Source organism: Malania oleifera, chromosome 5, assembly GCF_029873635.1.
Source record: "Malania oleifera isolate guangnan ecotype guangnan chromosome 5, ASM2987363v1, whole genome shotgun sequence".
NCBI classification, from domain to species: Eukaryota; Viridiplantae; Streptophyta; class Magnoliopsida; order Santalales; family Ximeniaceae; genus Malania; species Malania oleifera.
The window spans coordinates 3,905,666-3,930,393 of record NC_080421.1 but is presented as its reverse complement, the minus strand read 5'-3'; the positions used below and the strand labels follow the sequence as shown (position 1 = coordinate 3,930,393).

Genomic DNA, 24,728 nt, shown 5'->3' with positions numbered 1-24,728 from the left:
GAGTGATCTCTCAAAATACACCTCCAGTCCTCCAAATCATTCTTGTTTGATCTTTTTCAAATATCCGTGATCAGGGAACAATTCATGAAAAATTGTTCGATTTTCAAGCAGCAACATTACTAATTAATTTCTTGTCTCTTGATGATTGTGGACTTAAATTTCCGACCTTGTTTGGACGTGCATGAACCTGGATTTAAGTGTCTTCCTTCAACATTAATTCTTTGTATCATTATGCATATATTGAATTTTGGACTTATTGGATTTTAATTTAAAATTGTGAAGTTAGGGTTCTTAATTACCCTTAATTACAAAAGTTTGAAGAATGGGTTGCAATGTTGCCATTATTGCGAGTAAATTTTGATAGGAAAGTTTTACTAGCTCCAACTTAGAACATACCTACTATACATTAAAAATTAATTCAACCATTGTATTTACAAAAAAAAATCGTTCAAATAAAAGGATGAATTTATTGTAAACTACTCGATAGTTATTATTTTGTCACTTACTCTAATAATGTATTGTGTTTCCTTTTTTATTTGCGTACGTTATTTTATTCTTTCTAATTCCTTTGAAACTTCAAAATTTAAAAATATACTATAAATAAAAATGAATTAAGTTTGCGCAAAATATTTCAAATAAGTGCTTCCTCCATCATCATTTATTTATTGTAATTTAAAGACTAATTTTTTTTTAAAAAAAAGGTCTTATTTACTCATGGAATACAGTTTTATTTTCAAAATTTTTAAATTTGTATGTGAAAGTTAGAAAAAAATATTTGTTTTGAAAAAGTAAAAAACAAAGGGGCATTCCTATAATCATTTAGAAATTTGAAAATGAAAAATGAAAACTATTTTTCATAATAAAATATGCCTTATGACCCTTTTGGAGCTTGGAAAATATTGATGAAAGGAAAAGAAAATATGAAAGATTCTATGTTTTGGTGTTTTGTTATTAGAAAAAGTAAGAAAAAATAAAAATATACACCAAATCAATGAATAAAATTTTGATTTTACATATTACTAAGATTAGATTATTCTTAATTTTTAATCATATTAAGACCTTGATTGTTACTTGGCGAGAAAGGAAAGAAAAATTTGAAGGAATTTATTTTCTCACATTTGGTTATCAAGAAAAATAAGAAAGAAAACAAAAATTATGCCAACCCAATGAAAAAAATCATGATCCAGCAAATCATTTACATTTGATTTTTCTTTATTTTTTTTGAGTAAAAAACATTGAACTCTCTGAGGCTTGGCAAAAAGATAAGGACATCTTTGAGGTTTCAAAAGTTACATTGACTTTTTTTGAGATTTGTCAAAAAAATACAAATCTTCCTTTAAAAGATTTTTTTATATTATAAAATACAATGAGAAGTGTGTGCCGTTTTGAAAAAAAATTATGATAGGTCTTCGAAATTTTAGAACTCTTAGGAGAGGTTAGTGTAATTTTATCAAATTTCAATGAAAGTCAATGTTTTTCGCCCTTATTTTAATCATATTAAAATAAATTTTCTTTTTTAATAATATTGGTATAGAGGAAAAGTATAATGAAAAATGAGTTACCTTTTTTTTTTTTTTTTTTTCTTTTCCTTTTTGTAACCAAATCCTTAATTCAAACAAGCCTTAATGTAGAAACCAAAACCCAAAAAATAAGGAAATAAATAAGAAAAGAAGAAAAGAAAATTTAAATAGGGCAAATAGCAGAACTCATCGATGAATCTTTTGTTTTCGTCTACGAATTCCCTTCCATGACTCATCGACGAATTCCCTTCTGTGACTCATCGACGAAGTTCAGGCGTTGTTGACAAAGAAATACCGAGCGACAAGAAATTTCAAGTTTAAGATTCGTAGATGAACCCCTTCTTTTGTCGACGAATGTCCTTCTGCAATTCATCGACAAAGGCTCCATTTTGTCGACGAAGTTGGCCGAGTCAATGGCCTATAAATAGGTTTTTAACTTACTTCTTTATTAAGAAATCAAATATTTTTTTTTCTCTCTCTCTTTAAACCCACGTCCTCACCCCTTCTCTCTATGATTTCTCGTCGTTCGTCACCCGAATCAACGATTGGAAGTCGCCATGAGGATCTAAGAGTATTTTTCTACAAGTTTAGCGGAGTAGATTTTTGAATTAGGTCTTTCAAGGTATCATTGCAAATTTGAGGTAAAGGTAGAAATGGACTATCTGTCTAACATGTAATTAGTTAAATGGAGTGTATGGGCCTAGGGATGTTTAATCGTTGCTAATATGAGATTTGAGTTGATTGAATTGAGGGAAATGTGGTTTCAGAATTTTGAACTCTGTATCGCCGTAGGGTGGACTTTAGGCGCATCATAGGAACCTTCGCAGTAAACAGGTAAGAGAATTATATTATGTCAGTTATTTTGTAAAATATGGACCGAATAAAATGCAGTATATTTTTTTAGGAAAATTATTGTGGATGGTTTGATCATCTCCTATTTTCTATAAAATATGTAGTTTAAGTTAAATAAAACCCTAGAGATGCTTGTACCCTATTTTTAGCAACTTATGTCTTTCCTAGTCAAGTTATTTTATTTATGGTTAACAAATGAAAATTGTGTGACATGGGAACAATTTTTAAATGACATATGTGAATAGAATGTTTTAACTGATTTTATACAATATGTGATGTGACGGTCGGGAGTCGAGTTTTGATATATAACAGCCGGGGGCTGAGTTTTGATATAATGGCTGGGGGTCGAGTTTCGATATAATGTTCGAGGGTCAAGTTTTGATATGATGGTCAAGGGTCAGATTTTATTGAATGACATTTTTTTTATACAAAATGAATTATAATACATTTTTTATTGTGTAAATTGACATATATGATTCTAGAACCATGTGGATATGCGATATGTGATATTGTGAGCACGGTACCGTAACTATATGTGGGTAGGGAATGCAATCACGCGGGCATGGAAGTATGATATGAGATAGTTGATTGGAGACCTAGGCCATAGTACTACTTCGAGGTTTTTGCCGGGGAGCCCCATCTGAGGTAATTCTGGATGACCATAGGTAGGCATAATCGTACTTACAACATTAGTTTTGACTCAGCTACGGATCCGTCGGCTGTGAGTTTGAGTCCAGCCTTTAGGTCGTACAACTCGTCATGGGGGGAAGCATATCGTATGAGTATGTGATAGCGTGACGACGCTACTTCAGCAGTCGAGGTTGTGTCTTTTATGCATATATAGACAAATTTATTATAAATGGGTTACATTGAGCTGACAATTTATTTTTTAGAAATTATATATTTTCAAATATACTGATTAGTACAGTTTGAATGCAATTTTCATATAAGGTTAATTAATGGAAGTTTTATATTCACACAAGAACTCATGCTAGCCACACACTGATAATAATATAATCCGTCTTACTGAAAAGTGTTTCACTCCATTATGCAAATCATTTTCAAGACCCTCACTATGAGGTAGGGATTAAACATTCTGGGGGTGTTAGACAGACCTGGCAAGTCACCAGTGCTTTTATTTTGTCATTCGGTTGGGTTGTATTAAATAGACATGTAGTTAGATGTATGTATTTGGGAACAGTTAAAACTCTGGTAAAACGTTTGGATGTTTTAGAAATCTCCCGCTGTATGGTTTTTATTTTCAGTAATGGTAGGTACACCCGGGATTCCCTGGTTTGGACGGATTGCATTTATATATAAGTGTAGTATTAGAAAGTATTTATGATTGTAATAGGTTATAAGTATTCGGGTCACTACACCTAAAAATAAATTTTCATTAAGAACAATATTTGACATAAAGAGAAAATATGTTAAAAAATAAAATTTTCTATTATTTTTCTTTTCACTTTTAAAACAAAATTCTTAAAAAACTAGGAAGATATGAGGGGAAGTAAAGAAAAAATTAAGAAAAATATACTTTTTCATATTTAGTTATCGAAGAAAATGAGAAGAAAAATAAAATATAATTTTTCTTACATTTTAATTATAGTAGAACATATTTTTTTATTTCAATATAGAGAAAAAATAAAATAAAAAATATTTTAAAATTCTATTTTATTTTTAAAATATATCTTAAAAATAAAGAGAAGATTTTCAATACACTTAAAACTTTTAAAAGGTCAACATTATAACTTGCTTTAAAAATAGATTATCTTTAATGAAAAATACACACCAAATTTATTCAACATTTACATATGATAAAAAAAGTGTAGGAGACAAAAAAAAAAAAAAATGAAAAAAAATTCCATGCAAAGAAAAAGTGAGATTGGATGTTGAGACTTACGGGATGCTTTTTAGGAATAAAAACTAATCCTCATAATTTTCAATTCAAAAAATAATTCATCATTTATGTTTACTTAGAATGAGGTACGACTATTTTTATTAATTGCATGTTAAATACTTAAATATTTACATATTTTCATAACATAATTATATTTTATTTTTTATCAAGGGATATATTTTAATCACTTAAAAATTTCTCTAATAATTCAAAAGGTAAAAAATTATATCACTAATAAAAATATTTTCAAGGACTATGTTAGCTTTGGTATATTCTCAAGAGGGGGGGATGAATTGGAATATTAAAATTTATTCCTAAGTTTAGCTAATCTAACAGTAGTATATTCGCAACCTAGGATCTGTCTATACAGTTCCAAATGTGCAGATAAATATAATGTTCGGAAATTAAGTAATGCACGATATTCACAATAGAACATACATGCGTGATAAATAACTTACGAAAAAATAAAATGCATGCGCGATATGTTATCGGGGTTCAGCCAACTATGTCTACGTCCTCATCTCTAGCTCGCAAGTCTGAGAATTCCACTAAAGGCTCACTTCACGGGTGAAGCGGCACCGGTTACACTTAGGTCAATTCAATGGGCTGACCTTAACTAACATGTCTTACCAGGATGATGCACCTAACTTTCCTAACCGGGTCTAAGCCAGTTTGAGACTATTCAACAGGGCTAGTTTCCCTCTTCAGGCACGTGCCTGGAATACAACAAATGTGTAATACAATTTTTACGTATACGGAAATATGCTTCTCATATCAAGCAGATATATACTACAATATGCGCAAGTAATAATCAATCCACACCAAACATGTAAAAACTGTAAGCTCAGTGGTGTATATGTGCAATCTATACTCGATATAATGATTATACTCAGTCAAGTACAAGAGTGTTCAAGCAAGCTAATCTTTGAAAGCAAAGTGTATGAAATCTAAATATCAGATTAGTGTTTCACAGATGCTAGTAATATTATTCAAACGAATTCAAAAATATTTTCTCAAATTGTATCAAGCATAAGAGTTGTTTGAAAACAAGTTTTGAAAAATATTTTGCACACAAAAATAATTACTTAAGGAATTTTGCAATGACAATGCAAAGATCCTCAAGTTAAAGAGTTTTCTTAGCACAAGATTTATCAAGTTAAATCCGTGGGAAGAACCTTAGCCAAACTCTCAACAAAAATCAAACAATACAAATATCAATGAGAGTATAAGGCTATTTAGAATGGAGCACTAATAATCTAAACACTCTCTCTAGGCTTGGATGTTCAAAGAAAACGAAGTAGATGAGTATGAGTATTTTGGGCCAAAATATTTTCTAAGGATTTTTTATAATCATGAATCCTAACCCCCTATTAATCTTTGCAAATGATGGACTATATATAGAAGTTGAAAAAATTATAATCATTAGGACATGTAGGGTATTATTAATATTATTTTAAAAACATTTGAATCCAATTAACCCTGTTTAAATATTTTAACCACGGTAAAAATATTGGGGCAACTCGAGAGTATTGGTCGACCGAAGCAAGGTTCGGTTGATCGAGTTGTGCACGTTCGGTCGACCGGGCATAAATTGAACTAGAAGTTCGGTCGACTGGACATGGCGTCCCAAAGGCAATTTTTCTTTTCTTCACAGTTAGGTCGACCGAGAGCTTTTGAACTGAGTAATTTGGTCGACCGGAGCGTTGAGTTCTCACACATGAGAACTCGGTTGACCAGGGCGTTGGCTTATGTTTTGGGCTCGGTCGACCGTAAGGTCAAAGAGTTGACTTCGAGGGAGTTCGATTGACCAGGTGAGAATGAATTAGCATGGCTCGGTTGACCGGGCAGTAGTCAAACTGTTGACCTGGTCCTAGTTCAGTTGACCGAGAGATATTGTACTTTCAAGTATGGTCGACTGAATATGTATTTTTCATACATTTCGATTCAATTTGATTATGTTATCACCCTTTCCACATAACCATATATATATGCATGTATGAGCGTCCTAAGGTTATTCTAGGTCTTCTTTAAGTAGGGTCAGTCGATCGAAGGGTTATCTCTAAGGTTTTTCTAAGGTCATGATTTTGTGTAGGGACTTAGAGTCGTTCTAAGGTCTTTGAGTTTTGTAGTTCCTACATGCATGATATGCATTAACCATCATCAAATAATGATATGCATGATATGCACATGAACTAGAAAACCATCAAATACTTGAGTATTTGTCATTATCAAAATCGGGATATGACCCATAGGGTCAACAGACTATAAATCACTCCCAAATTTGAAAATGTAATCTTATCTTTATTTATGAGCTCAAATAACAACATTCATAATAAATTAAAATTTCATTTAAATTTTAAAAAGGGAAAATTTCAAGAAAAAAAAAATAATAATTATTTTAAGGAATCTAATAATCTTTTTATTTTTTTTTTCAAGAAAAAAAAAATAATTATTTTAAGGAATCTAATAATATTTTTATTTTTTTTCTAAAAAAATAAAAAGATTTAATAAAAGAATATATGTTTATTTTGCAAAATATATAGGGGGTGAGGGTTTGGGTTGCAGGGATTTTCAGGTAAGAGTAAAATAACTGGCGGAATGCTGGCTTGGTCTGGTCAGCGAGCGCTTCTACAGCATCCTTTCCCGGTGCAGAGTCTCTCTCTCCTCGCTGTTGCAGGTGCCCTCTCTCTCTCTCTCTCTCTCTCTCTCTCTCTCTCTCTCTCTCTCTCTCTCAATGTGCCTAGTGTTAGGGTTTCGATGTATCTCTACATTGGTTTTGTACCTATCTGAAATCAGCGTTCATAGTGTTCGTATGAATGATCAGGGTTTGGAGTTTGCTAGGGTTTAGCTGTAGGGAGTTTCTGTCGCTGTTTCGAAGTTGCCCTTTACAGTTCGCATGTATGGTTGAAGAGTGAAGCGTGAGAGTTCAACAAGGCGAAGAAGGGTTTCTCTAGGCCTTTGCCGGCGGAAATGAGCGCGTCCAGGTTCATCAAGTGTGTCACCGTCGGCGATGGCGCTGTTGGTAAAACTTGCATGCTTATCTCCTACACCAGCAACACTTTCCCCACGGTGCGTGCCGAATTTCGGATGCTGTGTTTTGATTTGAGTCTCTGATGGTGTTATTTGTGTTTGAATTTCGAAAATTAGGGTTTGTTTGGGTTGCTCAGGGTGATTTTGCACCAATCTTGAAGAATTTATGATGCTTTTCTTAAGATGCTTTTCTTAAAAGTAGTTTCATGGGTTTTACATTTTGCTGTTGAATTTGTACCTCAGATGCTGTTACGTAAGTTTATATTTCAGAAATTTAGGGCTTGTTTTTGTTGGTCAGAGTGATTTCGTGCACCAGTCTTGAATAATTTATTATTGTCTTAGAAAAAGAGTTTTCACGGGTTTTACCTTTTGTTTTTTAATTTGAACATCAGACGCTTTTTTTTTTTCCTTAAATAAGAAATTCAGTTTTATCTTTAAAAATTTATCTCGGTTGTACTTCAACATTGAATTCTTGAGTGAAAATGCTAGCTTTTTAAAGTCTCTCTTTGGTTCTGTGCAAGAATGAGGGAGAGGACGGAATGGCTTAGAAATGGCTTCCTGTCTTAGTTATTTCTTCATTTTCCTTTCTGTGTTCTCATTTCTTTACTGGGAAGCAAAATTATAAGGTTTTCGTGGTTTTCTATCGTTGGTGAATGAAATGGGGGAAGAAAAAGAACACCAATGAAAATTGAATCTTATGTTAGTTGTGCTTGTTTTTTTTTTCCCAAAAAAATAAAATAAAAATAAAACAAAGCTTTGCCTTGACTAGGCCAAACATTTTGTATTGGGCTCAAATGGCCAAGAAAAAAAAAAAAACACCATTTATGTAGCCAAATGGAGCATGCATTTTTATTTTTTGGGAACCTTTTCTTCTAAATCCAAGGCTTCTACATTCGTTAGTTTTCTTCTCTACCATTAAAAAATATTCAACATCAAAATATTATCATATTATTGATTTTGTGCTTTTATTTTGTTGATCTTTTGTTATCATCCTTTGTTCTTGGACGGAAAACAGGATTACGTGCCAACAGTGTTTGACAATTTTAGCGCAAATGTGGTTGTGGATGGGAGCACCGTTAATCTGGGTTTGTGGGATACTGCAGGTATATTTTTGCCCAATATAGCCACTTTGTCTTTTTCTACTACACTGTCTTGAGTATCAGTTGATGCAAGTTCATTTTTTCTAAAATTTCGAAATAATATTGTGGGATAGGCCAGGAGGATTACAACAGATTGAGACCTTTGAGCTATCGTGGGGCGGATGTTTTTTTGCTGGCATTTTCCCTCATCAGCAAAGCCAGTTATGAAAATGTTGCCAAGAAAGTAAGACCAGCTTAAATATTTTTCCTTCTGTTTTTTGAAGTAAAATTTTGGGTTGGTTCATGCTTAACTAAGTTTTCTGATAACATTTTTGTGTCTTTTTTTGATTTTCAGTGGATTCCTGAATTAAGGCATTATGCTCCTGGCATCCCAATCATTCTTGTTGGGACGAAACTTGGTCAGATATTCGTATTCAACCATTTCCTTTATATTTTAATTTTATTTATTATTGGTTACTATTATTTATTCATATTTTTTGTTGTCATATGATTAATTGAATTTTCTTTGTACAAATTCTTGTATCTTATATTGCCAATTGTTATTTTACCATAAGCTGTTAGCAGTTTCCACTCACTTGATTTGCTAGTTTGTCTCAAAGCATATGCATGCTTTAGGTTCTACATCTTAATATAAACAGGGTGGATGGAAATAGGTCATCTTGATGGTTTTGAATGTGGTCATGTTCTCACTCGTCTCCCTTGTGCCTGAGTTTTGGAATTGAGGGAGCAGATAGAGCAAGTTGATAAATCTAGTGATATTCAATTGTAGAACTTCTGTAGTTTTTTGTTATGACCTGCCATTTCACCTAGTATTATTCTCTTCATTTAATATAATGTTATATATATATATATTTGTAAAGATGGTTTTGCAAATTTGTGCTTTTAAACATGGTTGAATAGTTGCATAAATAAATTAACTTGAGTCCCTTTATTTTAAAGAGAACTTGGCGAGGCATGTGGATAACTTGTAAATTAGAAGTTTTAATAAAATATCAACTGTTTGTCCAACAACTTTTCTTCTTCTTCTTCTTCTTCTTCTTCTTCTTTTTGAATTTTAGAATCACAATAATGCAATAATAAACTAATAAGGTTTAAGAACTTTAGTCTTTACCTAGATTTATCAGTTATGAACTCTACATTATCATATTTTTAGAGATGAACATGTTGTTTAGTTTGTAACTAGTAGTGTCTTAAATGGCTCGACCTTAAGTTTTGTGTCTGGAAAATAGTAAAACTCAAAGTTTTGTTTCTTTTTCTAACATGTTCAATATTACAAGTAGATTTTGAAAGAATGTTCAATGATTGCTTGTTTCTATTTTTATGAAGATTTATATTTATTATTCTTTTTAGAGGAAACAATTGGACTCTTGTGATTGAAATCTGCAAAATTACAATTTTGCATATTGGTGTTAATAGATTTTACATTATTCACCTTGTCCATGTTTTGTTTATTCTCCAAGAACTAAACCCCCTCCCCATCCCAACCTGTCCTTTTTTCCGTCTTGAGGCTTATGACATGCCCGTTTATTTATTTATTTGCTTATTGTTGTAGGGTATGCAAGAAACAATAGAAATGTCATATAGGCTTGGTGAGTATGAACTAGAAAGATGGCAAACGCTGCTAATGGTTGATTTTTCTGTGATAATTTGTTCATTGACCATAAGCTTGAACACTTCTTTGAAGAGTTTGAACTAACTTGGGGGCTGTTTGGGGTCACTGACAAAAATCATGAAAACGAAAAAGTAAAATTTTCTTTAATATTCAACAAGAACAATAACAAACCAAGACTTAAGTCTTAGTAGGTGGCTCGGCTTTATGAATTCTTTTCTGCCAATGTTTTGCTAATATTCATAGACTTGAAATAAACAAAGAAAATCTAATTTAACACATGTTCATATTTGTTCTTGTATCAAATAAAAAATTGATAAATGTGATTATAACAATGAAAATGCAAAAGAATACAAATTAAAGACATTATAATGAAAAGAATAACTATTAATTGTAATTATTTTACTTAATTTTGATATTTTATAGTCACTTCTTAGTACCCCAAGAATATTCCAATTCTATGAAGATTGAAGAGGTAGTGAATGCATTTTTTTCATTATTATTTTTCAACATTTTAGAAATTTTTGGGTTATTTGATTTTTTTTAAAAATTCACAGGATTTTTTTTATAAAAAATTGTGTATATTGTGATTTAATACACAGGTGAATTCTTGATATTAAAGTAGAGAGGCAATGATTTTAGAGAGGCAATGATTTAACCAGTCGTTGACTAGTTTACCAAAAGCTAAGCCAGAAAACAAAACAACAGAAACTGAAAATTAGCAATACTGACAAATGTGTTGTTGCTGTCTGACAGGAAACAAAAGTGATACTAAACAGCCCCATAGATTTCTAGCTTGTTTTAATTATGGTCTGCATTTTTATCATAAAAATGGTCAAATTGGTTTCTTTTTATTATTATAATGCACCAAAAAAGTCTTCCTCTCCCCCCCCTTCTGTTTAATGAATTGTTTAGTTATAGAGTAGTTCGGGCTAAACTCTGAAGTGACTAAAATTCGAATTGAAAGGAGAAAAGTTGATGGAAAAAGATGAAATAGTGGAATGAGAGGCAATAAAGGAAATTTTCAAATGGAAAGAAAAACTTATGAAGGTTTCATAAATTTTTCCAAGAAAATTTTAAGGAATTTCCATTTCTGCTTCAGGATTGCATTTTCATTTCACTATGGGCATTACAGTCAATGAGAAGTAAACTGACAAGGTGGTTTGTTTTTTAGAACGTTGCATGCATATGAAATGTTCTCTGTCGTGAATTATGTGGAATATGGTTTTTTAGTCATACGGGCAAAAGACTTTTATAATTAACCTGGTATTTACAGTTCACATTCCATTATCACACTGGCTGCTTGTGTTTTCTCTTGGTTTGTTATTGTATTATTCTGTACCCCTTATATTACTTAAGGATTTGATATTGCGTCATGTCTCCATGACTGTAGTGGCTTCTTAAATTCTAGAACTATTCGACTTGCCTTCTCTCTCTATGCTAGTTCAATATTTATGATTTATGAATTCATTTCTTGTAGATCTTCGGGACGATAAGCAATTTTTTATGGACCATCCTGGTGCTGTACCTATTACAACCGTGCAGGTACATGCTATTTGCGCGCACATGGAAACTATTTTCTGCAGGGTGAAAAAAAAATAAAATCTGCAAGGCCAATTACCATATTGTAATCTTAGCATTCTAGTTCTCTTAGAAAGGAGGTAGCTCAGTCAGAGGCCCTGATTTCCTACTTTATTTTGAAGGGGGAGGAGCTGAGGAAGGCAATTGGAGCTCCTGCTTACATTGAATGCAGTTCAAAAACGCAACAGGTGGTTGTAACTTATTATTAACATTGCTGATAATTTCAAACTCTGAATTCAAGCTTTTGAGTATGAATCTTATGAATATAGACAAAATGCAATATAGATTTATACTGAGAAAAACTTGCATGCATCGGAGTGTCCATTCCACTGTTAGTATTTTCCTTGCAAATGGGGCCCACATTCTTGTACAAGTGGGGTCCCTTGTAGAAAAATACTGATGCACTATTTGATGGGATTGATGGAATGTATAAATCTTTCTTGTGGCACCTTGACCTCAACATTTGTACAGTTGCTTGAATCCTTTTTTCACGAATGCAGAATGTAAAGGCTGTATTTGATGCGGCCATTAAGGTGGTTCTCCAGCCACCAAAGCAGAAGAAGAGAAAGAAGAAGAAGGGACAAAAGGCCTGCTCGATATTGTGATCAAGCATATAGGCTGTGGCAGAAAACGATTGACTCAGCTAGCCCATCTGTGCAAGTAGCGTCTACCTCTTTTCTTCTCATTCCACCTTGGGTAAGCAGTAGGCTTTGGCTTGTAGTCTCTAACCGATTGTACTGCCAAGCTCATATAACATAACAGGTGGTTCGTTCGTGGCTTTCACAGTTGTGTTGTGAGTTGTATATCAGTGATTGTGCTTGATATTGTGTTTCTTTGGGTCTAGATTGGTATTGTTGTATTGACCAGATCCCAGGTAGACTACATCAATGGAAATGCCAAAACCCTGCCATTTTCCTCAGTGGACTTGGTTATATATATGTTTTTGTAACTTGCTTTGTTATGTTGACAAGCAGCTTGGCAGCATGTCTAATGTTACGTTGCATTATGTAAGATGCTGCATACAGCCTACTGTCCTGGAACTGTGAAATTATTTTGTAGGAAACAAATACTCTGTTCCTTGTAGTTCTCGTACTTTTTTCATGTTGCTGAAATTTCTTGTAGTCATGTTTCTTTATATAATATATGTTATATCATTAAGAAGGAATTGATCATATGTTGGCAAGAAGTTTGTATTATTAGAAATTAAACTTCGACAGTGTCTTTTATTTTATGGATTAAATGTTTGCTCAGTGCTAGTTGGATTGAATCTTTGCCAAACATTTGTTGCGAAGATGGGGAAAGTCTCTAAAATATGAAGTTAAAGTTCAGAGCAAATTTTCATTTCAAGTTATTTTAGGTTTGTATTTTCTTTTCTTATATAGGTGTTCAAATTATGTTTTGATCGTTGCCTTGATCTCTAAGGGTTATACCAAATTTACGTGGATGAATTCTTCACTAATTCTTCACTAATAGTTTCAACCCTCGACTACAATATGTATGTATAGTCCCATACAAAAAATTTAAAATACTTTCATATAATAATACAATTATATTGTGTCTTGACTCAAATATATTATACCATATATCATGGTGACTTCGTCCTTCACAATTAACTTGGTTTAAATAGATAAGAAGGTTTGCAACTATACTAAGTAGATACCCTCTAAATATGACTCATAATCCAATAATTATATATACATGAAATTGAATTTGGCACGGTTGTGCTCATCTGGTTGCTAACCTAAGTGTCTTATCTGTGATGTGTTCAGTTGATCTTATCATTCCACTAAAAGCAAGCCAAGGATATGCATTAACCCGGGTTTATTACATTTTGCTTTGTCCAACTTTATTTTTATTATTATTTTGATAAGAATGAGTTGACTGTTGACACATCTCTAAATGAGAATTAATATAATCGGTCCATTTATAACAAATTCATCATTTGCCAATTTAAATTTACGCGCTATCCCTTAGAGTTACATTTGAAATTCGAAAAATATTAGAGAAAGGAAAGAAAAATATCAAGGAATTCATATTTTCATATTAAGTTATCTAGGAAAGTGAGAAAGAAAATTTAAAAAATATACCAAATCTATAATGATATTTTGATATTACATATCACTAATATTTAATTTTTCTTAATCTTTTGTTATGTTAAAATAATTTTTCTTTTTTGATAGTATTTAATAGAAAAGAAAAATATGAGGGAAAATGAGTTTCTTTCTTATTTTCCCTTACTTTCCTTTTTTCAAGTAGCTTAATTTTTTATTCAACAAATTTATATTATAAGTCAATTACCCAACTTATTTGAATTACATAATAATCTTCCATATTCAAAATCAAAATTATTCACCCAATTCTACCATCTATCATAAAATTAGAAAGGAACGTATGCGCTGATGTATGTGTCACTATAGCAAGTAGCAAGTAACATGCTATTTCCCGAGAAAATGATTTCTATGAGAACAACCAGACCCAAATTGTGAGTCAAGCATGTGCAGCTCTTGAATTTATCATTTCACCCCACGACCAATGTCACCTTGTGGCCACTCTGGTTGTCCATCACAACCATTAAATAGAAAAAAAAAAAAAAAATATTCCAAGGGGAAAATTCAAAGTTGATTGTGATGCTTCAACTAAGATCAGAAGGGCAGAGTACAATAATGTTAGCTTACACGTGGGCTGCTAGGTTGGATTTTCTAAAAGATTTTATTTGGGGCTCCCTCAAAATATTTGGGTCCTTAAATTATTTATAATTTTTCTTAATATTTGAGAAATGATAATTATTTTTAGACCAAATTATTTAATTCATCATCTTAAAGATTTTGAGCAACTCGACAATTGATTTTTTAAAAATTTATCTCTTATTAATTTGATTTGAAGAATAAAATGGAATAATTCCATTCAACGCTTTATTTTTGTGCAAAATCAGATAATAACAAATCAAACACATCCCTACAATAAATGCCTTCAACCAAAAACACAACAAATATATATATATTAAAAAACATATGCATCATGAACTCCAATGAAGCCATGAAAAACAAATGTTAATCCCATGGCCCATGCCACACTTAAAACATTCTCCATTCATTGTTAGTCTAATTACCAAAATAGCCCTTTGTTGCCCCCTCAAAATTTTGTCCCATTCTACTAAGTATTCGTGTCCCTTTCCACTTTTTCAAAAAAATTACCATAAAAAACATGTTTTTAAAATTATTTTTAAATATGATATACCCTGAATATATCACTTACCATAAGTCTAAAGGAGACAAAAGTCTAACATTGATGAAGGCAATTACCACCTAAGTCAATTGTTCAGTCAGAACAATTGACACCAGTTTCATGATAACTAGAGCAATTTACGCCAATGCTATAACAATTGGAGCAATTCACCCTTGAACCATAATTTGTCAATAAATGACACATTACCCTTGGGTCAAACTTCATCACTATAAATAAGGATTTAGAGAAGAGGTTAAGGTATTTCATTTTAAACTCTACTTTACTGTTATATAAAAAACCTCTCAAGCCGATAACTTGGGCATCAGAGAGATCCCCCGGAGTATACCCTTGATCTTCCAAGCCTTAATTATTTATCTCTTTTCAAGTGGTTGTGATCAGGGATCGTGGAGGCTGTTCAATTTTTTGTTACAACAGTTGGCGCCGTCTGTGGGAACTTTTTGAGAGGTTTTTTCTTTCAATCCTTGATCATGACTACATCAAATAATTGAAGGTCAATGTATTGGTTCGATTGAGATTGTCCGAAATGCCGCTGTCCGACACCTAGACGTACTTGACGCCATCTGATCCATCACTGATCAGGACCCTACCCAATGCAAACTCTTCATTCGCGGCCTTGGATGAGACACTACCATCAAGAACCTCTTCACTCTCTTCTCCACCTACGGTGACTTCGAAGAAGCTGTCGCGATCCTTGGCAAGGTCACTGGGAAAAGTAAAGGGTACGAGTTTATTACGTTCAAGTACATCAATGACGCTTTGCTCGTGTTGAAGAAGCCAAGTAAGAAAATTGATGGATGAATAACCGGGACCTAGCTTGCGATATTGGGAAATTTTGGATCTAATGCAAATCCGACTACAATTGATGTTTCTATGTGCAAGATTTATGTAGCCAACGTGCCTATTCTCAAGGTATGATTTTTTCTCCATCATATAATAATAATTTTAAAAAAATAAAAATAAATAGATGCCACAATTTCAACACTTGAAAAGCTCTGCCTTAATGACTAATAATAATTAATAGGATGTTCAAGTTATTTAATTGATTGAACAATGACCTATGCATCAAATGCATAGTGGGGTCATGACAACTGCACTGCCAGTCAAATAAACAAAGCCAACCTTTGAAATTCCAATGGGTTGGCCGAATGCACCATGGGGTCGACAATAATTACTCTTGCACATTCATGTGTGCTGAACAGTACTCTGAACAGTGAATTTGAAATTGCAATTAGAAATTTGAGTTGAAATTGCGACGCACATTGAAATTGCACAATTGTAGTAACTGCAATTGACAAAACCTCAAACAGCAAAATCGAGCTACTTAGTGACATTCTATCGAGCACCTGGAGCCCAATCAGCTGAACAATCCACACCATAATCAAAACAAATAGTAATAAAATTACCGTCATCAATGATAGACATCTCGCAGATCTCAATCTCAAACTTCAATCTGTCACTGCACTCACAACCCCATGTCCATAAAATCCAACATGAGACTCACGGATCAACTGAGATATAATCGAATAATCTGAGTTTATAGACCCCACAAATGACCCAGACGACACGAAAGTAGTCTGCGAAATCTATAACACTGCACGCTCACCTGCAGTTCCCTTTGCCGCAAATGATCGAACACTTGGTGCATACACGTCCAAACCCTTTGAAACAAATCCATCTCGAACTGTTTTCCGATCTTAACTAATATTGAAAATACCAAAACTCACATTTTTAACCTTAATGAAATCAAAACTGCAAGATCCTGTCGAATTGAACAACCATCCCAATATCATAAATTACCAAAATGTTACTAAAGATATAACCCAAAAGATGAGCACAACTCATTAGGAAAAAAAAGAATTGGTCCAACTAATGGGCAACACTTGTGAGGCCAGAAAACTGCCCAAAAATTGAGCATAACTCATTAGGTAAGGAAGAATCGGCCCAATTGACGAGCAACGCTCGTGAGGCCAGAAGATATCCCAAAAAATGAACACAACTCATTAGACAAGGAAGAATCAGCCCAACTTACGAGCAATGCTCGTAAGGCCAGAAGACTGCCCAAAAAATGAGCACAACTCATTAGGCAAAGAAGAATCGGCCCCACTAATGATCATCGCTCGTGAGGCCAAAAGATTGCCCAAAAAATGAGCACAACTCATTAAGAAAAGAAGAATCGGTCTAACTGACGAGCAACACTCGTGAGACCCATAAACGACCCAAAATATGAACATAGCTCATTGGGCCAGAAATGGCAAAAAAGAAGAGCACGTCTCATTAAGCCACAAGCAGCCCAAAATGCCTCAAGAAGAGCTGCTCGACAAAAAATGAATAAAAATAAAATAACAACAACTTTTGAACTTCGGAAGCCAGCTTCAAAAATTCGAAACTGAAGAGGGGGGGGGGGGGGGAACTGATATATGCCAAATATATCATTTACTATAAGTCTAGAGGAGACTAGAACCCAACATTGATGAGGGCAGTTACCACCTAAGTCAACTGCTCAGTCAGAGCAATTGATGCCAACTCCATGATGACAAGAACAATCTATGCCAATGCTATAACAATCGGAGCGATTCACGCTTGCACCATAATTTGCCAATAAATGACACATCACCCTTGGGTGAAACTCCATCACTATAAATGGGGATTTAGAGAAGAGGTTAAGGTATCTCATTCTAAACTCTACTTTACTGTTGCATAAAAAACCTCTCAAGCCAATCTTTGACTTAGGCATCGGAGAGATCCCCCGGAGTATACCCCGGGTCCTCCAACCCTTACTTATATATCTCTTTTCAGGTGGTTACGATTAGGGATCGTGAAGGTCGTTCAATTTTTGGCTGCAAAAAAATGTCTTACCTGTTCGGAACTTAGAGAATATTAAAGAAATATAAGAAGAGTGTATTTTTTCATATTTGATTATCAAGGAAAGTAAATATATATATATATATATATATATATATATAATAGATCAAATTAATTGAAAAAAATTTGATTAATAGAAATTTATCAAATTAAAGGTCAGGTTACTTCTTTGTGATAATTGTTCACAAGTTTGAATTTAAGGAAATAATTTGTATGTATAAAAAAAAAAAGAATTACACTGTATAATTTGTGACAACTCTCCTTCTATTCTCACAAAGTAAGAAATCTTGTGAATTGAAAATATTCTTTTATGTCATTAATATTGATTGCTTTTAATTTTTAATTATAATAGAATAATTTTTATTTTTGATAATATTATTATAAATAAAAAAATATGAAGAAAAATTAGCCTCATTTTTTGTTAAAAAATAAAATATAAAAAGTAAAATTCTTATTCAAACGGTCACTAAAACCTTCCAGCGTGTGTTTTAAGGGGGTATGAGCTTGAGAGATCTTAAAGAAGTCCAAAAATCGCTTCTTATGAAATTTTCCTTCAGACTACTCACTTCTAACAATCTATGGTCAGATTTTTTCAGAGTTAAAAATTGTAGAAATGATCATTTATTAATAAGGAAGGGGAGACCAAATGATTCTCGATTCTTGAAATCAGTGATGGCCACAATTCCGGAAGTTATGGATAATGTTGTTAAAATTTTGGTGAGAGGTGAGAATTCTTCTTTTTGGTTTGATAGGTGGATTACATTAGGCCCGTTAGTGATGCACATTGAGGATATTTCGAACAAGAAACTATGTATTAAGGATTGCTGACTGAATAACAACTGGAACTCTTATTTATTAATGGAATTGGTTGGGGTCGACAGAACAATGAAAATCTTGCATAATGTATCAGTTGGTAAAAGTGGTCATGATATATTCATCTGGAAGCTTGCCCCTGATGAAAATTTTCCTACAAAAACGACATGGGAGGCAGTGAGAAGTAGAAGTGATAATTTTGAGTGGAATGAGTAGTTTTGACATTTTCTATTGACTAGAAGAATCTTAATGTGTTTATGGAAAGTTTGATTTAGATGCTTGATAGTAGATGATAGAATTCAGGTAAAAGGAATATCGATGGTTTTGACTTGTGATTGCTGTGTGTAGAGAAGTCAGGAAAACACTGATCACATTCTTTCTTTAGGTGAGGTGGTTTCAGAGGTTTGGCGTCGGGTTAGTGTGGTGTTGGGGATTTCTTTCCAACAGTTCCTTCCCTGGAAAAATAGAATTGCAAATTGGTTCCACTATGTTAGAAAATAATCTATTAAAGGTATTTTAATCAGTTTGATTTTGTATTTGATTACGTGGTACCTCTGGAATCGAAGATGTAAAGCGAGAATGGAAGGAGTTTACCAAAGTGCGGATTAGACGTGGAGAAGTGTTCGATACTAGGTTAGTTCTTTAGCTGAGAGTTCTAATTCTTTTCAAAAATTAAAGATATCGGACATTACGATTTTGAAAGAGTTTCAAATTCAGCATCAGGGAGTTTGCGTCAGGCCTAGAAAAATTATCTCGTGGGTTAAATCCCCAATAGGATGGATAAAACTTAATTGTGATGGGAGTTGTAGGGGCAATCTGGGTACTTCAGGAGGTGGAGGAATCATTCGGGACTGTCATGTCATGGTGAAAGCGGCTTTTTCAAGCTATTTTGGCAATAATACGAACAATAGTGCGGAATTAAAAGTAATCTAAGAAGGAATTCGTTTTTGCAAACAACTTCATTATTTTAATGTGATTATTGAAAGTGACTCGAGAATTGTTGTTGATTGGTTTCGAAAAGGTAGATATACCTTATGGTATCTTTGAGATTTTTGGAAGGACCTTGTAACGGAATTAGAATGAGTGAATTTCATGATGATCCATCAATATAAGGAAGACAATAGTGCGATTGATTTTCTCGTTAGAGAGAGAAATAAGAAACAATGTCATTTACGAAGAACAACATCTTTTACCACATTTTCTAAAAGGTATTCTTTGAATGGATAGGTTGGATCTCACTTCCTTTTGTCATTAGTTATCTCTCGATGTTTGTTTGGTTGGTTTATATTTTTTTAGTTTTAATTTATATTATTATTTTTATTTTTATTAGGCTTATTTAGATTTGTTTCTTATTTAGTTTTATTTGGATTTATAGTCCTGTTTTGGTTGGTAGTTGGTGTTATTTTTGGGAGACCTTTAATATCTTTTTTATCTGTAATCTCTCAGTACTTGTAATGTAATCACGGTATTCTTTCACTGAAAGTCATGATATATTAATAAATAATAAGGAGAAGAACTTCGTTTTCTGCATATCCAAAGTTCAAAAATTGCCGTTCTCATTAATTAGCATTTAGCACCTTAAAATTGAACTTTACCGTTAATTTTACCGTTACATCTGGTAGGGGGTGCGAGGTGCCCGTTGTTCGTCTACCCGCAGTAGCCGGTGGAGAGATTTCAGGCTCCTTTGTGGGTCGATGCAGTGACCGGATGGCAAGGGTTTCCCGCGAACATCAGCCGGTAGTTTAACGGACCCAAAAACTTTAAATGCCTTAAATCTCCCTATCTTTCCTCTATTTTCCGACGCTCAAACTTTTGCCCTCTCCTCTCTCTCTCTCTCTCACCGACGCTTGCAGCCCCCACTGTCTCATTATCTTTGATATTTCAAATATTTCTCTGATTTAAAAAAGAATACCCATTTGCTTAAATAAGCTCGATCGTCATCGTCGTCGCCAAATATTCCACCCTTTTGTTATTTTAACATTTTCCCATCTCGAATTTAGTTGCGGTAGGTCGGCTGACGATCTTAATTTGGCGCGGCAATTGCTTTTTTAAAACATGCTTATTTCGATTCGATAGAGATTCATGTCGTCAGGCAGTTGTTTGTTCTTTTCACAATGGACATTTTTATTTGATTTTTCTGTCAATAATGCAGATTAAGTCCATACGATTCATATCTCCTGGTTTTCTTCTTTTAATTTTTTATCACTCAGCATGCTTTAATGGGTATGATTTAAATTCATGGATTGCTGCTTTAAAGCATTGAAGTGACCTAATTTTTGAGATGATCTTTTCAGGAACTGAGAAATTTTGAATTTGGCAGAATGTTTTGAATCTGTGAAAGATCAAAGAAGTCATTTGGGAAAATGACAGTTGATCGCCAGGAAGTTAAGGCTGTGGAGAAGAGGAGCGCCGTGCTCGTCGGGATCCTAATCGACAGCACGAGCAGAGAGCTGCTCAACTGGGCTCTGGTGAAAGTTGCAGAACCCGGCGACCGTGTTCTTGCAATTCATGTTTGTAGAGGTTCTGATAGATTTCAAGTTTCATTCTGGTTTTGTGCTACTGAGAACTGACTTGTATTTGGTTTCTCATGAACTTGTGTTGTGCTTTTCATCGATGTTTCAGAATCCGGTCCAAAGAATAAAGCCTTGTTGGATGATTATTTGGAAGATTATGAAGGTCTTTGTCATGTGAAGCAGGTTTGTGATTTTTAAAATTTTTTTTAGTTCAATCTGAGAAAGAGAGGGGAAAATGAATTATGACTTATTAGAAAACCTTGTTGGATGATTTGTGATTCTTAAATTTTTGTGTTCAATCTGAGAAGGAGAGGGAAATGATTACTTAGAAGTTCATGGAAGTTTTTGTCATCGAAAGAAGGGTTGTGATTCATAAATTTCCTTGTTCAATCTGAGAAGGAGAAAGGAAATGAATTATAATTCCATGTACTTGGTTTTTGAAGGTAGAACTCACTGGCAAGGCCTTGTCGGGAAGCTCCATCCGAAAGGTTTTGGTGAGAGAGGCAAAGAAGTATGCAGCCGCGGCTGTAGTTTTGGGGATAAGCAGGCAGAATGCTCTCAGGTAAGGGGAGCAGAAGCTCAAGTCTGCATTTTATTTCACCATGTGAGATTCCTTTCTGATTAATCTCAACAGAAGTTTTTTCTCAGGGGTTGGGCTTCAAAAGCCAGATATTGCGCCAAGCAATTGCCACTGACTACCGAAGTTCTGGCAATCCATGATGGGAAGGTTATTTTCAGAAGCTTTTCTCGAAATCTTCTTCCGGGTATTGTATATGTTTCCTTGCAAAACTGTTCTGTTAATTGCTTCATTCATAAAAAGAAATATTTAAGTTGCTGTTAATTGTGTTAGGACTTGGTGGAGATCCAAAGCCAAGCATTTGTCTAATAAGAAACTCCACTGTCAAAGAAAATTCTTCGGAATATGGTGATTCTGAGGCCTCAGAGACAGAAAAGCTGGGTTCCGAAGTGGTTCAGAGTTTCGAAAAGGGATTGAGCAATGTTAGTGAAGTTTTGAAGGATGACTGTTTTAGTTTTGTTGATGAGCACAGGCGAGTTTCCGCGAGATCAGTCTCTCTCTCTTCAGATGAACTCTCAATCTCTTCAGAGCAGAGTCCTGGTTGGCCTCTACTCCAAAGAGCGATTTCAGTAGATACATCACAAGCCCTGGGAGCTAGAAACATGTCTGTGGTGCAATGGGTAATGACTTTGCCGAATCGGTCTCCTCTGGAAACTACTCTGAAGGGTAGATTTTCTTCAAACAACAAAGAAATTCCTTTGGGAGGAAAGACTGGTGAGCTAGTAGAAAAGTTGAAACTTCTTCTCAGCAATATGTCATCTATGTGCCAGTGGTTCAGTTATGAGGTTTTGAAGAACTGTACTTCTAATTTTTCCTCAGGTTTGTGGTTCTAATCAACCCCGAGATCTACCAAGCTAATTTTTTTTTTTTACTGGTGGAATCTAAGCTTAGTACTTCTGCTCCTGAAATTTTCGGTTTTGCTGTAGAAAATTTGATTGGAAGAGGAGTGTGCAGCCGTGTATACAAGGGGGTTTTCCCTAATGGCAAACCGGTGGCGGTAAAGATTTTGAAATCATCCAAGGAAGCATGGAAGGATTTTGTCCTGGAAGTTGAGATTATATCCTCATTGAAGCACAAAAGCATTATGCCTTTGCTGGGAATCTGCATTGAAGATAATGATCTTATCTTTGTTTATGATTACTTATCTAAAGGAAGTCTAGAGAAAAACCTGCATGGTAATTAGCTTCCAGTGAATTTCATAATTTTCAATTGTCATCATCAAGATTGTTGTCACTATAACAACCTAGAGTACCTATAATATAAACCTATATATACTAATGTAGAGTTTATTTTAGATGCAGAAGAAAAGTCCGTGTTGTCATGGGAAGTGAGATTTAACATAGCTTTGCAGGTTGCTGAAGCCTTAAGTTACCTACATGAGGAATGTTCTCGGCCCGTAATACATAGAGACATCAAGTCTTCGAACATTCTACTGTCAAGTGGGTTTGAACCACAGGTGATTCACCTAGCTGTGGAGATGGTAGTTATGGTAGTTGAAAATCTAAAATGTAAAAAATTTTCAATATTATGACCGAGTTATTTCTCCGTGCAGTTATCGGATTTCGGGCTTGCAATATGGGCACCAACAACTTCATACCTTCTAACTCAAGGTGACATAGTTGGAACTTTCGGCTATCTTGCTCCAGAGTATTTCATGTATGGGAAAATCAGTGACAAGATTGATGTCTACTCCTTTGGAGTGGTTCTACTTGAACTGTTATCGGGAAGAAAACCAATTGGTTCTGAGACTTCTAAGGCCCAAGAGAGTTTAGTCATGTGGGTAAGAGTCTTCTACAGGAGTAAACTTTAGGGTCTTACACGAATAGACTTTCACTTTCATAATATTTGTTCATGTTTCTATGGTGGGTGTCTTGAATTCAGGCAAAGCCGATATTAGAGAGTGGAGATCCAAGGGGCATACTTGACCCAAACTTGAATCAAAATTTTGATGAGGTTCAAGTTCAAAGAATGGTTCTTGGAGCTGCACTCTGCATCACCCGGACAGCTCGGCTTCGTCCTAGAATGAGCCAGGTTAATTTAGTACTTCTGATACTTAAATATATTGGCCATATTCCTAGCAAAAAGGTTATACCATGATTGGAGTGAAGCTCATTGTTTTTGCCCTCTTCCTTTTTTTCCAGATACTGAAAATCTTAAGAGGGGAAGAAGATGTCAGCCACTTTGTGATTTCTCAACCCAGTGATCAAGAAGTTTCGGAAAATCTGGGTGAGAATGATGATGAAGTTTATCCCGACTCAAGCGTGGAATCACATTTGAGTCTTGCATTTCTAGATGTAGATGATGACTCTACTTCGCTCAGTAGTGTGGAGCAAAGCAACAGTATCGCTATTGAGGAATACTTCAAAATGCGAAGTCGGTCATCAAGCTTCAACTAGTACCCCCTCTACCATCTTACTTTGGATGAGACAGTTTTGTCATCAACTCAGCTGGCAGATTTACAGTTTTTCTTGTAAAATTGAGAGGGAAAGAAGTGTTTGCACCCGATCACAATTGAGGTGGTTTGTAGATTTAGACATGTAGAATCCAGTTGCAATTAATACCATGGAAGGATCTAACTGTGCAAGCCTGAATGTGTGTTTGGCTTTGATGAATTTAATAGCAACAAAACAAAGAAATCCCTTCTAAGAATAAACAAATTGTTTGCATTTCTGGGTTGGAATTCTTACCTGCTGTGAGTGACTTCGAGGTGGTCTGGAAGTCTTTTCATCCAGGCTAGATGGTATTAGCCACATGGTTGGCACACAGGAATGGGATGGAATCGAATTTCTCACTTGATTTCATCATATTTTCCATTTAAATTTTTCATTCCATTCCTTTCTTATTCTCATTCCATCTGCAAACCAAACATGACATAGATGTTTCGGAAACAAACAGAAAGAGAACTGCTTTTACCATTCCCCCCATATAGGTATTTTCCTCGCTTTCGATTTCTCTTCTTTGGTTCTTCCCTTTCCTCTCTGCACCTGCCCTTTCTGTTTTGAGCTTGAGGGTACCCAAAAAATTACATATTTGCTAACCTAAGCACCCTTCCCCATTGCAATCCTAGAAAATATGAGAAAATTTCTATGTTGAACATATCATTTCAAATTCAAATCACACCCATT

General features: G+C 34.2%; 2 protein-coding genes across 6 annotated transcripts; both read left to right on the top strand.

Annotated features, from left to right (window-relative positions):
• The first annotated feature begins 6,809 nt into the window (after positions 1–6,809).
• Positions 6,810–12,757, top strand: LOC131156649 (rac-like GTP-binding protein 5). Of its 2 annotated transcripts, none has more exons than XM_058110499.1 (8): positions 6,810–6,949; positions 7,097–7,341; positions 8,318–8,405; positions 8,516–8,625; positions 8,737–8,800; positions 11,492–11,556; positions 11,715–11,780; positions 12,093–12,757. In XM_058110499.1, exons 2-8 carry the CDS (start codon positions 7,243–7,245, stop codon positions 12,195–12,197), a joined length of 597 nt encoding a protein of 198 aa, XP_057966482.1. In that variant the 5' UTR covers positions 6,810–6,949; positions 7,097–7,242; the 3' UTR covers positions 12,198–12,757. The 2 variants fall into 2 exon arrangements, with proteins under 2 accessions (XP_057966482.1, XP_057966483.1); XM_058110500.1 differs by having other exon boundaries at positions 6,818–6,949; positions 7,078–7,341.
• Positions 12,758–20,305: 7,548 nt separating this feature from the next.
• LOC131156648 (protein kinase STUNTED-like) lies at positions 20,306–24,187 on the top strand. 4 transcript variants are annotated; one of them, XM_058110497.1, is made up of 11 exons: positions 20,306–20,518; positions 20,834–21,033; positions 21,136–21,209; positions 21,470–21,588; positions 21,675–21,790; positions 21,877–22,422; positions 22,530–22,778; positions 22,899–23,059; positions 23,156–23,383; positions 23,485–23,634; positions 23,745–24,187. In XM_058110497.1, the coding sequence occupies exons 2-11, from the start codon at positions 20,877–20,879 to the stop codon at positions 23,997–23,999; spliced, it is 2,055 nt and encodes a 684-aa protein (XP_057966480.1). In that variant the 5' UTR covers positions 20,306–20,518; positions 20,834–20,876; the 3' UTR covers positions 24,000–24,187. The 4 variants fall into 4 exon arrangements, with proteins under 4 accessions (XP_057966480.1, XP_057966477.1, XP_057966478.1 ...); XM_058110494.1 differs by having other exon boundaries at positions 20,808–21,033; XM_058110496.1 differs by having other exon boundaries at positions 20,465–20,736.
• The last annotated feature ends 541 nt before the right edge of the window (positions 24,188–24,728 follow it).